The sequence below is a fragment of the Drosophila pseudoobscura genome, chromosome X (genome assembly GCF_009870125.1).
Source record: "Drosophila pseudoobscura strain MV-25-SWS-2005 chromosome X, UCI_Dpse_MV25, whole genome shotgun sequence".
In the NCBI taxonomy this organism is placed as follows: domain Eukaryota; kingdom Metazoa; phylum Arthropoda; class Insecta; order Diptera; family Drosophilidae; genus Drosophila; species Drosophila pseudoobscura.
In genome coordinates this window covers 63,522,904-63,539,003 of record NC_046683.1, presented here as the reverse complement: position 1 = coordinate 63,539,003, position 16,100 = coordinate 63,522,904, and the positions used below count along the sequence as shown (strand labels likewise).

Sequence of the window (16,100 nt, the reverse complement as noted above, 5' to 3'; positions counted from 1 at the left end):
AAGAAAGAAAATACAACAAAAAAATACAACCAAGAATATTCAAAAATACCAAAAACCCAAACTGAACACAATTTTTCAGAAAAGTCAAAAAATTACCAAAATAATACCAAGATATGATATAAAAAATACCACCAAGAAAATATAAAATACAGAAAAAAAACCAAGTGCATGCTGAATAAAATTGTTCACAAAACTGCAATAAATACTGGAAAATACCAAAATAGCACCAACAAATGCTATACAAAATACCACCAAGAAAATACAAAATACCTAAAAATAGCCAAGTACATACTGAATACAGTTTTTCACAAAACTGCAAGAAATACTGAAAAATACCAAAATAGCACCAAGACATGCGAAACAAAATACCACCAAGAAAATACGAAATACCATAAAATAGCCAAGTACATACTGAAAGAAATATTTTCACAAAACTGCAATAAATACCGAAAAAACACCAAGAAATGCTAAACAAAATACCAAACCAAAAACGTAATACCTTGGGGGCTGTTCGATCTGTATTTTCGTGCCAAAAGTGGCTTCTGTTAGTTTTCCCGATGGAAAATTACAGAAAAAAATCTATAATTTATTTATCTATAATTTTCTATAATTTTAAGAATCTTTCGAATCGATTTTCCTGCCATTTTTCATCGACAACTTTCGGCGCTGCCTTTTGTTTTCTCTATCAAAACCCATAAATTACTCGGTTTTTTTTCAACAACAACAAAAACGAAAATCTTCAATCATTATGGGCAATCAACAAAAGCAGGGAAAACAGACACTCCCTAGGCCCCCTCCCCCTCCCCCCGGATGGTGTTGCTTGCCCCGTCAGTGGATAATTTGAAAAATTGCAAAACAGAAAACAGAAAATTATTTTCATGCCTCAACGAACATGCAAATAAAGCGGCATTTTGTGCTCTCTGCTAAATGGATATTATTATATGATCGAAAGAAAACTCAATTATAAAGGGGGGCTGTGCCTCAGGGGGTGGGGGGTGGGTGTGTGGGATCGTCTAACCCGAAATAAACCCCAAAAATGCAGTAGATTCTATTTTAAGTGTGGATTATTTTTAGGTTTCTGTTGTGTAAATATTCTCCGAGTTGATTATTTATTTATTTATTTGTTTTTGGAGGAGGGTGGAGGGGGGGGGATTCATGTGGTGGCGAAGTGCATTTGGGAATCCGCGGCGGCTTCTGCTTTCCCCTGTGTGTTTGGGTCTCTAAGGGGTCACGCCCCTGTTTATTATGGAAGACCATGCTCCATGCTCCATGCTCCATGCTCCACGCTCCACTGATTTATGTTTCAAATTTCGAAAAACATGGAAATTCTCCCTCTCTCTCCCTCTCTCTCTTTCTCTCTGTGTATGTGCGTGTGTGTTTTCTTTTGTCTTTCTCTTTGTTTTGTTTTGTTTTGTTTTTTGTCAAAGTTTTCCCAACTTTGATTTGGATTTAAAGTGTATATATGCTGGTTTTTTTTCTTTGTGGCAAGAGGCAATAATTATGCAATCAACGAAGTGGCACTCCTCGCCCCCTCCCCCGCCCCAAATTGAGTGATTTACCGACTGACTTTTTTTCTTCTATTTCTTCCAGGCGTCACAATGCGGGAGAAGAAGGGAGGAGCCCTGCAAAAGCTCAAGAAGAGGCTATCCCATAGCTTTGGGCGATTAAGTGAGTAGAAAACATCATCTTCAATATGGTATATTATTTATTGGGGATCTATTAAGTATTTATGGGAGAACCAAGGCCATATGCGGCAAAACAAAGAATATGCCACAGGAATTTTTGAGAGAACTGCCTTGTGGGTGCAGTTTGAGCACCACAATCGTTGGGTTATCTGATAGATACATACATGTATCTTTGTATTTGTCTTTTTTTTACAATTGTTTGATATTCATGCAAAGCTTCAGAAAACTTGTTTTTCTGTCTCTGAAGGCAGGCGTTGGGCCCCTCGCATTAAATCGGAAAATGTCAAATGTTGAATGAATCATTCATTCAGTCATTCATTCAAATGTGAGTGTTGAAGCAAAAACCAAAAGAAATAGAAAAATCACCACAGAATGGTGGAAAACAATGGAAAAACATACAAGAATTGCAAAAGAAGAACATACAAAAATTAATAAAATTTAATACAACAAAAATAATAAAAAAGAGACTGCAAAAAATAAAAAAAAATATTAAAATAAAAAAATATATTAAATTAATTTAAAAAAAAAAATTATTATATTTTTTAGATGTAAAATCATATGGAAAACAGAGAGACTTAAATTTAATAAATACAAAAATTATTATTTTTATTTTTTTTATAAAAAAAAACAAATATATAAATAAAAATAAAAAACAAAAGGATTACATTTTTTAATTGTAAAATTATATGAAAAAACTTGCATAGAGACTTAAATTCAATAAAAAAAAAATTATTCAAAAAACAAATAAAAATATATCAAATTAATTAAAAAAAAAACCTTTAAATTTTAGTTGTAAAATCAAATGAAAAAATAATAATAATAAAAAAATAAACTATTTAATAAAAAAATATAAGAAATCAAATGGAAAACTAATAAAATTAAATTAAATAAATTCTAAAAAATGAAAAAAAAAACAAATACAAAAAAAAATTGATGCCACACCCAGAGGCCTCCTGCCGCCATTATAGTATATGCCTCAAGCCTTTTAAGGCACCAGACCTTGGACAACCTTTGAAGACAATTCAGATATGAAAATATCACTTGTAAAATATTCAAACTGTCGCCCAAATATGGCCACACTTTTGGCGTTAGTCAGGCCCCCCACCCCCCTCCACCCCCTACGCTCCACGGTGTTATGGGAAAATATAACAGCTGTTCATTTGGGGGGAACTAGTTTCTGAAAAGACAACGACAGAAACGACCGTTTGTGTGGGGGCGTTGAAAGACAATTAGTCGCATGCCGCATGCCGCAAAATCAAGCGTCCGAAACGGGTTTCGGTTCGAATGTGAGTCACAGACAGAGAAACAGAAACAGAAACAAAAACAGCAGCCATCAGGCCATCGGGCCATCGGGCCAACAGACCATATCCCATATCCCATATCCAATTGGTGGTGCAGTGCGGGGGTTTTTTCCATAAATAAATTCCGCATAAAATGCATGGAATATCTGTAATTAAGGAGCTCTACGATTGGATGCCACACAGCATTTCCAAAATTTCAATTTACAATTTCCCCAAAAATATTCTCATCCACACATTCTCTGGCTGTCAATCGCATTCAAGCCCCCTCCAACCCCCCCACATTCCCTATCCAAAAAATGAGAGTGCATTCAATTACCGCACGAACGACACAGCCATCAAAATGCTGGACTTTTTAGGCCACTAATAGCCTTTTGGCCAACAACTGAGAGAGAACAAAAAAATCGAACTGAAAATTTGTTTTACATTGAAATTTTTGTATCTTTTGTGGTTGCACCGAGGGAGAGAGGAGGTTTTTTTTTGTGGCATTGTGTTTTTGACGCCGAAAGAGCTCTCTTCCTCTCTCCCTGCAGGATTGCTGGCAGGTAGAGGGGGTTCAGGCCCGAATCCATAACTTCTGGCATTTGAAAGCTACAAAAAAAATGGAACAAAAACGTATGAACACTACAGCGAATATTGAGTGGATTTTTGAAGGCAGGTTCTGGTGTTAAAGGTGCTTAAAGAAGTCTGTTTTTGGGGGGAAAAAATTAACTAGAAGTGGGGTTTTTTTTTTGTAGTTTTGTGGCCTACAAAAATGTGGCACTAAATAATATTTTGCTGATCAAATTGGAGACACTTTTCCGCGTACATAAGCCTGGTTTTTGTGATATTTAAAAACCCACAACTACAGATTGAAGTCATGGCACTTTTAGGGGCACAGATATACCTAAAAGTGTGATATTTTTTGTAGTTTTGGACAATGAAATTTTGTCTATTTATTTGTCTAAAAAAGTGTAGAGCTAAAGAATATTTTGCCCATCAAATTGGAGACTTTTTCAGCATAATTTAGCCTAGTTTTTGAGGTATTTCAAAATCTTCAACTACAAAATGAAGCCACTCCACTTTTAGGGGCACAAATGTACCTAAAAGTGTGATATTTTTTCGTAGTATTGTTGTCTTGAGGAAAAGTAGCACTAAAGAATATCTTGGCCCTCCAATGGGAGACATTTTCCCCGTACTTAAACCCCTAGAACCCATAGGACAAGCCACCATGTTCCTCCTTTCTTTCAAGGTCTAAATATGGGCTTCCCTTACACATTTCGAATGCATTTTCCCCCCTTGCTAAATCAAATTCGTGTTCCTATACGAGTACTCATGCCCCGTTTCACCGCCATCATTCATTCAGCAATTTCATCAACTGTTCATTGATCAATTTTCCATTGAAGAGAACAAACAAAAAACTATAAGTTTTCCTCACAATTTTCCATCATTCCGCCACACAGACAATTTGTCAGCGTCTTGTATGCGAGGAGTACTTCTCTCTCTCTCTCTCTCTCTCTCTCTCTCTCTCTCTCTCTCTCTCTGTGTGTGTGTGTGTGTGTGTGTGTGTGTGTCTCACAATTGAGCAATCCTTCAAGTGGAAGAAACAATTTCAATTGCAACTTTGATGCCTTCCCCCAGAAAGAATTTCTCACGATCCTGATGCCATTTTGGGGCAGCAGCAGCGGCGGCAGCGGCAGCTCATAAATGTTGCAGTTGCAGAAACGAAAACTCTTTGCTGGCTGCAAGTTTAAATGTTTTCATTGCATTATTGAAAAGTTTTTCTGCAGCGGGGCAGGAGGCAGCGGCAGGAGGCAGGAGACGGGAGGCAGCATCAACATCTGTCGGTGGAAAGAATGTCACTCAAGTGGCAGCAACAACTGCTGGCCAAGTTTGCTGTCAAGGCTATTAGCAGGGAGATTGGGAGAGGGAGAGACACGAGACTTGTTTGTCGCTCGTCGGGCGGGGCGGCAGGGAATTCGTAATCGGAGTCGCCTCCGTGCGGATATTACTCTGCTTAAGCCATCGTTAATTGCAGACTTGTTTTCTTTCAGCTTTTCTCCTCTGCCCGCTTTTTTCCTCTGCCTCTTCTAATTTTATTTTAATTATGTTTCTCTGTGCAACGCTCCATCGCTCGGAACCCCTTCATTTCCTTGGCCATAAAACGCCCATGAAAACGGCAAGTAGTGAAATCACTTAGAGCCAGAGAATTTCCACTCTCTCGTTGAGTTCTGATGAGTGCAGCACAGCATTCCAAAGACCCACTAGAAACCAGAAATATATACATCTATATATACAAATATATACGTACTATATACTTCTACAGATCGTGATTTCTTTGTTCTGCCCCTCTTGGGGCCTGCCTTCTTTTTCTTTCCTTTTGTGGCGATAACTATTCGTATAGAATGATTCGTATGATTCATCTGTGGTACCCATTCTGCGGTCTCTTTTGACTTCTTTGAGACGATGATATTTATACGCTCTTGAGACGGCAGACCCGCTGTAATTGGTTTACCCCTCTCCCTTCTTCTGTCGCTCTTTTGTGATTATTATTGCTTCCGTTTAAATACTGCTATTTTTTTGTGTTCACTCTTTTTTTCGCTGTTGAAAAAGTGCTTCACTAGACGATGTTCTCGAGGAAAACTACAGCCACATTTTGTTCTATGATCGTGGACATATATTTTCAATCAAGTTTTTTTTTAATTTTATTTTTTTATGGTTTTATTGTTAGTATTTTTGATATAATAATTTAAAACAATTTGAATTAATGTATTTTTTATCGAAGAAAATTATTTTTTTTTAGTATTGTTTTTTATTTTTTTAAATATTGTTTTTTTTTTTTTTTTTATATATTGGTTTTTATTTTTTAAATATTTTTTGTATATTGTTTTTTATTTTTATTTAATTTTCAAAAAAAAATTTTTTTTAATATATTTTTAATTTATATTTATATAACTATTTTAATTTTTTTTGTTTATTTTTGTTGTATGTATATATTTTTTTTTATATTAAGGAAAACCTGGAACCAACCGAAAAACTCTAGACGTCATATTTCTACAGCATTTTCTTGAAATTTTCATAGGGTTTTCACCTTAAAAAGGTGTTCTACGGTACATAATTCTCCGACATTTCTCCCATTTGCTGCTTAAACTATCACAAATAAAGCCGAGAGCCGTGCTGTTCTCCATCGTAGAGCTTCAGGCAGGAGGCCTGTGGGCTTCTGTCTGCCCACGCCTCTAGGAACCCTTGAATCCATACGTAACATCCAGATGAACCCACATTCCGGCTCGAATGTACGGCTAGAAGCCACTCTGGCCCACAAATCTATGGCCGAGAGCCACTTGGAGCCTCTAGCATCGCATTCCGCTCTAATAAAAACTAGAAAATCCTTTAGTTCAAGTGAGAAATCTTGTATTTATTTGCGAGTAGACCAACAATTGTGACACTCCACTCCACTCCACTCCACTCCTGGATGCTGGGAGATGAAGTTGCAGCTGAAGTGAGAGCTAGAGATTCCAGCGAGAGCGAGGAGATATCTTGAGATGTTTGGCTTGGTTGGGTCCCTTTGCTCGTTTTGCTCCTTTCGTGTAAATATTTCATAGAGTCCAGTGTCCGACTTTGACACTTGGTTTTGTGCCGCACAGAGGAGGCAGCCACATCGTGGGCTCCATCCTGTGTCGCCTCATCATCGTCGTCATCATCGTCTTGATGTTCTTTGTGCCACTGATACAGTTCCTTTCTGGATTCTCTCGCTTTCTTCCCTTCTCCTCGGCTGTCATAATCCTTTTTGATAACATTTTATGGCCCAAACGACACTCCACACGGTCCACGTTGTCCATGGCTTTAACCCTTGACTGCCTGTCCGGCCTGTATCTGTGTATCTGTCGGACTCTCGTCTGCAGCGACAGGCAGCAGCCACTTGATAACTTTACACTTGAGATACAGACTCCTCCCCCGCCCCGCCCCGCCACCCACTGCCCCTCCCTGGCTATTTACTCTATGGCCCTGCTCTTTTTCCCAGGGCTAGGGGGAGAGGGGAAGAAGCGCGCGATAAGCAGCTAATGGCCGGTCGACTGTTGCCGCCTGCCTTCCAACCTCTTTGCTTTTATCTGCCCTTTTACTTCTATGATTCCTCATCTGCCTCCCCTTTCCCCACCCCCTCTCTTTCTAGAAAGTCTTTTGGTCACACTGGACCCGCATATCGCATGTCGCATGTGTGTCCACAGTGTTGACTGCCTTTGAGTGGATTTAACGAACGAATCTTAGATCTTGGAGCGAATGATTCATGATGTGGGTTTGAGTGGGGGTGGCAGTGCCTTAAAGAGATATTTGAGGTGAGATTTTGGATGAAAACTGAAGGAATATGAACGGAAGAGCAGAAGAGGCAAAGAAAACCCCGAAATCTCTATTTTGGGCTTCCCATCCTCCCTAGGGATTCCCCACTGTAGTCCATTCCACCGTAGTCACCGTAGTCTGTCCATTCAAGTGCCATTCGAGGCATCACATTGCGCTATCAAAACACGCATCGCTTCTCGCCTTAGCCCCTCTCGTCGCTGCCTCTCGTTGCTCCCTTCCGTCGCCACCTCTCGTCGCTGCCTCTCGTCGCCGCCTCTCGTCGCCGCCTCTCGTCGCTCCCTCTCGTCGCCGCCTCTCGTCGCTCCCTCTGTCTCTCTCTCTCTCTAGCTGAAGCTTTCGTCTTGCTTTCCATCGTCCATCCAAATGGAGCGCCTTTCAGCGCTGTCGTCTTCATTGTATTTACGCTCTGATTTGTGAAAAGATAAGAGGGAGAGAGGGCGAGAGAGAGAGAGAGAGAGCATGTGTTGGCCACTCGTCTCCTACCCTACCCTCCGCCGCTTAAGCCCCCGCCTTCGAAAAGTATCCAAAGATTTGAAGTGCCACAGAGATACAAACACTACTCGTGTCATATACGGATACGGATACGGATACACAGATACAGATACAGATACAGATACAGATACATATAGACAAATCCGCTTTGGCGGGCCAAGCGTTTAATATGTCAGGGTTTCCCTGCCATGCCATCAGACGATGAGAAGACCTTCTTTTGGGGATACTTACGGGACGGATCATTATCTCTATCTCCCTCCCTCTCCCTCTCTCCCTCTCCCTCCGAAGCGTCCGTCTGTGCGGCTTTTGATGATGAATCACGCACATGACCTGACCTTTCGCTCGCTTAAGCAGATTTAATGGATTTCCATCTGGGCCCCAAGCCCTCCCTCAACCATTAAATCCGCAAATCAGGACATAAATTCATAAACCGGAAGATTGTTTTACGCCGTGCAACACATTGAAAGGACATTTCTGCAAGGCTTTGCCGTGTGTCCTGTATTTTTGATAATTCGAGTGTTCAATGGAGGTCAATGGAGGGCATGGAAAAGGGGTTAAGGGTGGGGGAAAAGGGGTATTTTGGGGGTATGATAGTCGTATATTTCTACTAGAATCTATATAAAAAGTGTATTTTATGGGAATAATTTCTGGGATTACTCGAAAACAGCCTCGAAATTGTACAAAAAACCAAACAAAAGCTTGGAATACCCAAAGGTTTTCTTAGTACAGAAATCCACAAATAAATAGATGTATTTTTTGTCCCTATCGGATCTCTTTGCATACCCTCCCTCCCCTCTCCGCCCCTTCGCCCCTCGACTGTCAGTCCATCTTCCATTCTGTGTTCCATTTGTGTCAATTATTTACGTGTATTTATCGCATGCTGATCCCCATATACATTTCCTCCAGCTTTTCCACATTTTCCCCTTCACATTTCACGCAGTTCTGCCCTCAGCTTAACCCCTTTTGAGGGGGGGCGGCGGAGGGGGAATGGGGAGGGGCTTATGCCCCATTTTTGTTGCCAGCGACTATCATTGACTCTTCGTATAGACATTTCTCTGGCTGGCTGGTCCCTGGCTTATTTCTTTTTATTATTTTACTCTGCTGCCGGTGACAGGAGGACAGAAACGGGACAGGCGGGGGGCACGGCAGAGCAGGACGTGGCATCTCCACTCGCGTACATGTTCGATAATTTGTTTTTAAACGGCTCCGAGGCCCACTGTTGTTGCTTTTTGTCGACTGCTCGGATGGTCGTACAGGTACATGTGTTGCCCCTCAAGACAAAAAACCAAAGCCCCTGGCAAGCGGCAAGCGGGTTGCCCCTCCCCCCCGTGGAACGTGCCTCGAATGCGAGCAGCAGAATTGTGGGGGAAGGGAGGGGGAGGAGGGGGGCGTACACCGCCTTCCATAATAAAAGTATTTTAAGTGAAACCTTCACAGTCTTCCCGACGTAAATCGTAAAAATTCTGTTTTCAATGCGGCTTTCTGTTTGCTTTCTTCCGTGTGTTGCCTCGGGCAGATACCCTGTAAAGGGGGGAGTTCGTATTACCTGTCACCGAAGTGGATGCGCTCTATAGTTTATGGGTGTATTATTTCCACAAATAAATAGATAATTGAACCCCTAAGAACGGAAAGTTCTATCGTATAGATTCCATAGAAAATAAACTGTTTTCTTGAGGTATTGGAATGAAATACGGGGAAATGGGAAGATCTTGTATATACATACAAAACGGAACACTATATCACCACTAAGCTGGGGATCTTCAAGGGATATCGAGGTTTAAACGATCCTAAGGGAAGTCTTTTAGGCAAAAAACTTAATTATTTCCAAAAGTAAGGCTAGATATATCGCAGTCTTGTAAGAAACTAGCTTAAACTGCAAAGAACTAGCCAAATCGGGGTGGTATATTGATGGATAACTTGGTTATTTCTGAATACATACCAATGAAAGTCTAGAAGAGGTTGCCCTAAGTCTTTATAGATGACTGCAACAAATTTTGGGCCAAATCGGGGTACTATATCAAGGATATAAACCGATAAACCAACCAAAAGTTCAAAATGTTTTCTGTATTTCCCAAATGTATGGCCCCAAAAATCGTCTCTATAACGTCTCCGAAAGGGTATACCCCCCACCGCACCCCCCCTAAAGGGTAGTAGTCTTCCTCACATGTTTTCTTCTTTGTTTTTTGTTTGTTTTTTTTTTTTTTTTTGTGTGTCTCCGAGAAACGCGGCCGGAATTCAATTAGGCCCCCGCCGCAAACAGTTTGAGAGCCACTGGGCATTGGCCCTATTTCGCTAGCCGCCACTTTGTCTCGCTTTTCTCGTACTTTTTTCGTACACTTTTTTTTTTTTGCTTTTCTTTTCTATTTTTGGCAGCGGCAGCGGCGGATCTGCCACGGCGTCCGTTCAATGACTCGGCATTCTTGGGCGATGGCGATGGCGATGGCGAATGTCAGGGGAGCCTCCCGTTCCCTTGGCCTTTTATTTAATGCAGTTTTCAATTTGCAATTTTCTATTGATGCTGCAACACCCCTTCCCCACCCCCCACACCCCACCCTCCCCACTACTGGCACTCCGTTTTGTCTCTGGTCTTTTTTTATTGTTTATCTAAGTGTTTTGTTGAATTTTCATCTTTGGCTTTTCCTTTCACGACATCATTGCTGATCGGAAGCGTTGCAACACGTTCGCTGCTCCCCTCCTTCTCCCCTCCTTCCCTCCTCCTCTCTGATTATTATGTTTTCTTGCATGCAAAGTGCAATGCCAACAGCAGGAGGGGGGGGCAGGAAAAGCAGCGATAAACACAAGCCAGACAGAAGGAAAAACCGCATAAACAAGGCAAACACTGGTGGCAAGGGGCAGGAGCGGGGAGCAGGGGGTGTGGCAGGCTCCTCAAAAGGCTTTTCGCATTTTAATAGAAATGTTCTTCGTTCGCGTCTCCAAGCTGCAGGTCTGGTGGCCATCCTTCTGGGGGAGGGAAGATATAAGGAGGAGGAGGACGAGCTGTATTCCCTATCAAATAGTGGGGGTACATTGATGGCTAGTACTCTGTAGAATGAGGACCTTGGGGATTCTTAGGGCTTCTTCAAAGGATTTCGCTTGAAGAAGGAGTCTGCCTTTCATTCTGCAAAGGGGAGTTCTAGGAAATCAGTGATCTGTGCGCTCTTTCACTCTCCACAGGAGCAGAGATTACTCCTTGTTTTGGAAGAATCTCCCAATCTGTGCGCTTTCTAGCCATCAGTAGAGTCCTCTCTGTGCTGGTCTTGGCCGAAATGGCTGGCCAATTGTCCTTCCATGTGCATCTAGTGGCCAAGAGACGATATCTGTGGCCTTTTCGCAAAGGGCAGGGGCCACCCCGAGACCCTTCCATGCGCTTCTCAAAGAGAAATGTGGCCAAGGATCGCCTTTCTATGCTTTTTACCTGCTAAAAACTCAATTTTCCTGGATTTGCATAGAGTATTTGTAGAAATTTGTTGCATTACCAGTTATGCTTTAAGCCTGCCCCGGCTGCCACTTCTATCATCGATTGTTCGCCTGTTTTTGTGGCATGGCGCGGTGTGGCGTGGCGTGGCGTGGCGTGGCGTGGCATGGAGGCTCCACCCGTTCGCGCGTGACTTTGAAAATCTGTTTTCATTCGAGTGTATAGGATTTTCAATTCCGTGGCATATTTCATAGACTTATGCTTGTCAATGCAACCAGACGGAAGGCGGGGTCTTTGGCAGGGGCAGGGTCTGTGGCAGGGGCAGACAGTCGAATAACAAATAAATATTATGGTACGTGATTTGTTCAGCATTTGGCTTGTTGTTGCCTCTCGAATGAGAATACTCGGGATACTGGATACAGTGGATACTGGCTGGCAGGAATCTGTGAATCTCGAATTGAATTCTGAGTTGATTTCTGATTCCTGATTCCTGATTGCATTTTCTGCTGCTTGCAGCAATTGTGAAATATTTCTGCTGCCGCACATTGATTGCGTGCCCCCTCCCCACTCCCCACTCCCCTCCCCACTCCCCTCTCCACTCCCCTCTTCTAAATTGGTTGCCATTTGGTTGTTGGTTGCTGCCTTGTGAAATTCCACTTGAGTTTTGCTTCTCGTTCATGCCCCTGCCTCATGTTGCAGGGGACGACGCAACCGTCGCCCACTTGCTGCCACAAAAAGCGTAAACATTTAATTTCCATGTGCCACAGGGACACACAGAGCGTCGAAACAAATGCAAAGTAAACCAAGTGTTAAATATTTGCCATGGGCCATGGGGCATGGGGCATGGGGCACTCACGTTTAGAATTTCTTCTTGTGCCCGAAGGCTGGAGAGACGCTACAGACATTGCGCTGCTGCATTTCCTGACACGGCCTGACACGGCCAACAAATCTTTTGGCCAAAAAGAGGCCCACCCCAGGAGCCACAGTGGGACCATTCGATGGGAAATGCAGGGAAAAGGAGTGCTCTGTGGATCGAGGAACCAGGGAGGAGGCGATTCTGTGGCCAATAAGGTGGCCTCGTGGGAGAGAGGCCTCTCGATTATGGAAATGGGGGACCAAGAATTAAGGAAATAAGGAGCAGAACAGAAAGGAACACCTCTAAGAACTGGCATGCGCCCAGCAAACGGGTATCTGTACCTAGCGGAGACACAGCTAACGCTGCTCCAAGGACCTCTCACAGCCTGGAGACACAAAGAAAGAAAGGGGCCACCTTTCTGCCCCACTTTTTCCCCCAATAGAGGAGATCTCTAGGAATAGAGACCCCCAAAAGGCTTTCCCAGCGAAGTTTTCATACAGAAAAGCGCCTATTTTTGGTGGGCCCACAAAAGAGGGACTCGGCAATCGCCTTTCTAGGCGCTAACTCCAGAGAAATATGTGATATATGTTCCCAAAGTAGTGCTTAAGTGTCTTATATTTCATTTGAATCGCCGAATCCGAACCACTGTGGCTCTTGTGGCAGTGTCTCTTGGTGCTTCGCTAATGACTTTTGCTTGCCTCGTCACAAGGGGGATGCCAACCCTCTCTGCCACCCCTGCCGCCCTCTGACGTTGTCAGGCGTCATGTCAGTGTCGGCGCCCTCGCACTTCATTATTTTGAGATTTCTGGCTCTCTTCCTGCTCTTCAACTCCCCACTCCGCCCCCTCTCTCTCTCTCTCTCTCTCTCTCTCTCTTTAACAGAGACCCTGTCATAATTTCTCCTTTCTTTTTGCACCCAAACTGGTTCAAGGTGTTGACTTTGTTGCATGTGCGAGTGCCAGAGCGAGGACGAGGCATGTAAAGAGCGTACAACCATGTGTGGCACCTGGTAATGGCTTCCTTGTATGCTTTCTGTCTCTGCGCCCTCTCCAGTCCCCCCTTTAGCCCCGTCCACGTTTTATTGTCTGTCATGTGGCCGTAAAATGATTTTCCTTCTGACATTCCTCTGCCGGGAATCCTACTTGAAATTTCTGTTTTCATGCCTCTTGCTGTTGCCGTTGCTGCCGTTGCACTTGACACTCTTGAGGCAGGGCTCGAGGCTCTGATCTGCCCTACAGTTGCAGAGTCACGGCTTTAATCACAGTTGCGGGGCCACTGGGCTCTCGAGCCTCGGCGTAGACATTCCACCAGACAGCCCCGGCCAGCCGTCCGTCGGGCCCATTGTTCCATTTGGTCTGCGTTTTGTCTGAAGAACAGACCAAACCCCACCCACAATTTACAGCTTTTGGCCATTGTCTCGCTTGTTAGGGCTGAATTTTTCCTCATTTTTCCTCTCAGTTTTATTTAGTATATATCTTTTCCTCTCTCTCCCTCTCTCTTCTTCTTTTTTTTGTTGCCCTGCTCATATATTATTGTGTGTTTCCTCTGGTGGAAAATGTTTGCTTGGCTGCCTGCCTGCCTGCCTGCCCCAAGAAGAGCAATGCACACACACTTTTGCGGATTGTGGACCTGGGGGCAAGGGGACTACAACGGCAGTAGTGCTGCCACCACGGGGCGGGGTCTTTGGTTGGTAATAATAAACCACGAGCAGTGCATACCAAGCGTCGTTCACAATTACCATTGTAGAACGACCACCAGTACGACTGCGAGTATCTTGTGGCCTGTGTCTTGAGGAGGAGAACAGCACCCCACACCACCCCACACCCCGCATAAGAGCCCAGGAAGAGAGTGGAGAAAACATATTCCAATAAATTGTACCGGCAAGAGAGGCGCCGACAGAGGGAATGACCTGACCCCTGTGAAAATTGAAAATTATTTCCCATTTATTCCTTATTTTTATTTTTCACATTTACTTGACCACTGAAATTACCCAAATAAACTAGCCAGTGGTTTTAGTTGTTTTTTCTCGGCTTTTTTCAAGTTTGGTGGTATTTTTCTAGTATTTTTCTGGTACTTTATCTCGTATTTCGCTTGCATTATTTCTTATATTTTCTGAAATTATTTTTTATAGGTTTTCGAGTCTTATTTTATTTGGTATTGTACTTTTAGTATTTTCTTTTTTTTTTAAATTTATTATAGTATTTCCCTATTATAGTTTCTAGCAATATTCCAGTATTTTGTAGTATTTTATGGTATTTTCTCAGTACATTTCAGTAATTTTTTCTTAGTATTTTCACTGAAATAGCGGAATAGCTAGCATTTTTCTATTATTTTTATGGAATTTTATAGTATTTCAGGTATTTTTCTTTTAGTATTTTCTAGAATTTCTGGTATTTGCTAGTATTTCTGGTATTTTTGTAGCATATTTGGTATTTTTCTAGTATTTTTGGTATTTTCTAGTATTTCTGATATTTTTTCAAGTTTAAAAAATATAATTTCTAGTATTTCTGGTATTTTTCTAGTATATTTTGGTATTTTCTAGTATTTTTCTGGTATTTTCATCAGTATGTTTAATGGTACAATTTTAGGTAATTTCTTTACTATTTATTCCCCTCTAATTCTACTTAGTCAGGGTCCATTTTATGTGTTATCATGTTCAAAATTCTCAAGAGCCGAAGTTTCCCATCGAAACGTGTCCTTTGGAGAAACAGAACCCTGGAGAGGGAGAGAGGAGAGAAGGGAAACGAACAGAATGAAGAACAACATATTCGCATAAATTCTGGCTTTAGCACAGCGAAAGATGGACTTAAATGGGAAATTATTTTCCATTTATATGTGCATTTTTGTTGCTTCCTTTTTTGACCAGCGGTCAAGAGTTGTTGCTGTTGGCTGCCGCAGAAATTGGTTTGGAGAAATGAAGCAAGAAAATGTTTGAGCCAACCGGCAGCAGCAAATAAAGTTGGGGAAATAATGTTGATTTATATTTAGTTGGTGGGCTCCTCCTGAAGGAGTTATTACGCCACTTTTCGGGGGTGGAGTTTCGGCGAGAGGCGCCTCTCGATGTGGAACAGTTCGGTTGCGAGCAAGTTTACCTTAACTTTTGATTTTCTCTCTTGAGTCCCGGCCCGTGACTCAGTTTTCATTCGAGAAACTCTCGGCTGAAAGGCAAACTTCAATTAGCGATTCTCTCAGAGTGAAGTTTTCGTTCGAAAAAGTTGTTGATTTGCCGGCAAATAAGCAAATAAACAAACAAACAAATAAACAAATAACCAAATGATTCGAATGAGGGAACAAATGCGTTGGCAGAATGCAAATGAACGGCTCTCCGCTCCACGGTAGATGGTGGCCAAAAGATACGCCCACAGAGAACACAGAGAACAACACAATTTGTCGCTGGCTGTCGCCTGAGATTTCTCTGTCCTGCATATCGATGAAGCCTGTAGCCTGAAGCCTGTAGCCGCAGGAAGGCCCTGCCACAGGCCGAGAAGTCATCAAATTGATGATGGATAAAGCAGACAAGTGCCACAGACAAGTGCAGCGGCAGTGGCAGTGGCAGCAATGCTTGTGGCAAATATTGACCAAGGGACAACAGAGGCGGTCTACGGCGCTCTCCAGGGGTTAACCACCGCCCCACCACTTGACTGACTTTTGTTGCAAATTATTATTTCTTATTTCTTACTTTTATTATTATTGTTGCCTCTTCCACTCTGTGTCTCTCTGTGTCTCTCGATTTGCATAGTCGCGCAGGTAGCGGCGGCACAGGACTTGCATTTCAATGACAATATTTCCTGCCTTCCTTCCTTCTGCCATCTCTTCAGATTGCCTCCAGAATCAGAGTCGGAGACGCTGTGTCCATGGACGGAGGCCTCTCAGTCGAAGGAACATGGACTCTGAGGAGGTTTCTGGGAGGTCTCTTTCCCCATCCCTGTCTGATGGGGTCTGCCCGAGGGTTGAATGGAGGCTTCTTCCAACAAAAGTGATCTCTGGCATCGCCTCACGGCCCCCGTCTCTGTCTTGCCT

At 42.8% G+C, this 16,100-nt stretch overlaps 1 protein-coding gene across 6 annotated transcripts in view; it reads left to right on the top strand.

Moving 5' to 3' along the window:
• The window catches only part of Eip63E (cyclin dependent kinase Eip63E), a 112,868-nt gene that overhangs the window by 51,348 nt on the left and 45,420 nt on the right, over window positions 1-16,100 (top strand). For all 6 annotated transcript variants that reach the window (XM_001352832.4, XM_033385505.1, XM_033385504.1 and 3 more), the window contains one exon: window positions 1,591-1,668. In XM_001352832.4, the coding sequence (XP_001352868.4) occupies window positions 1,591-1,668 (78 nt within the window). The remainder of the gene's footprint in view (window positions 1-1,590; window positions 1,669-16,100) is intronic.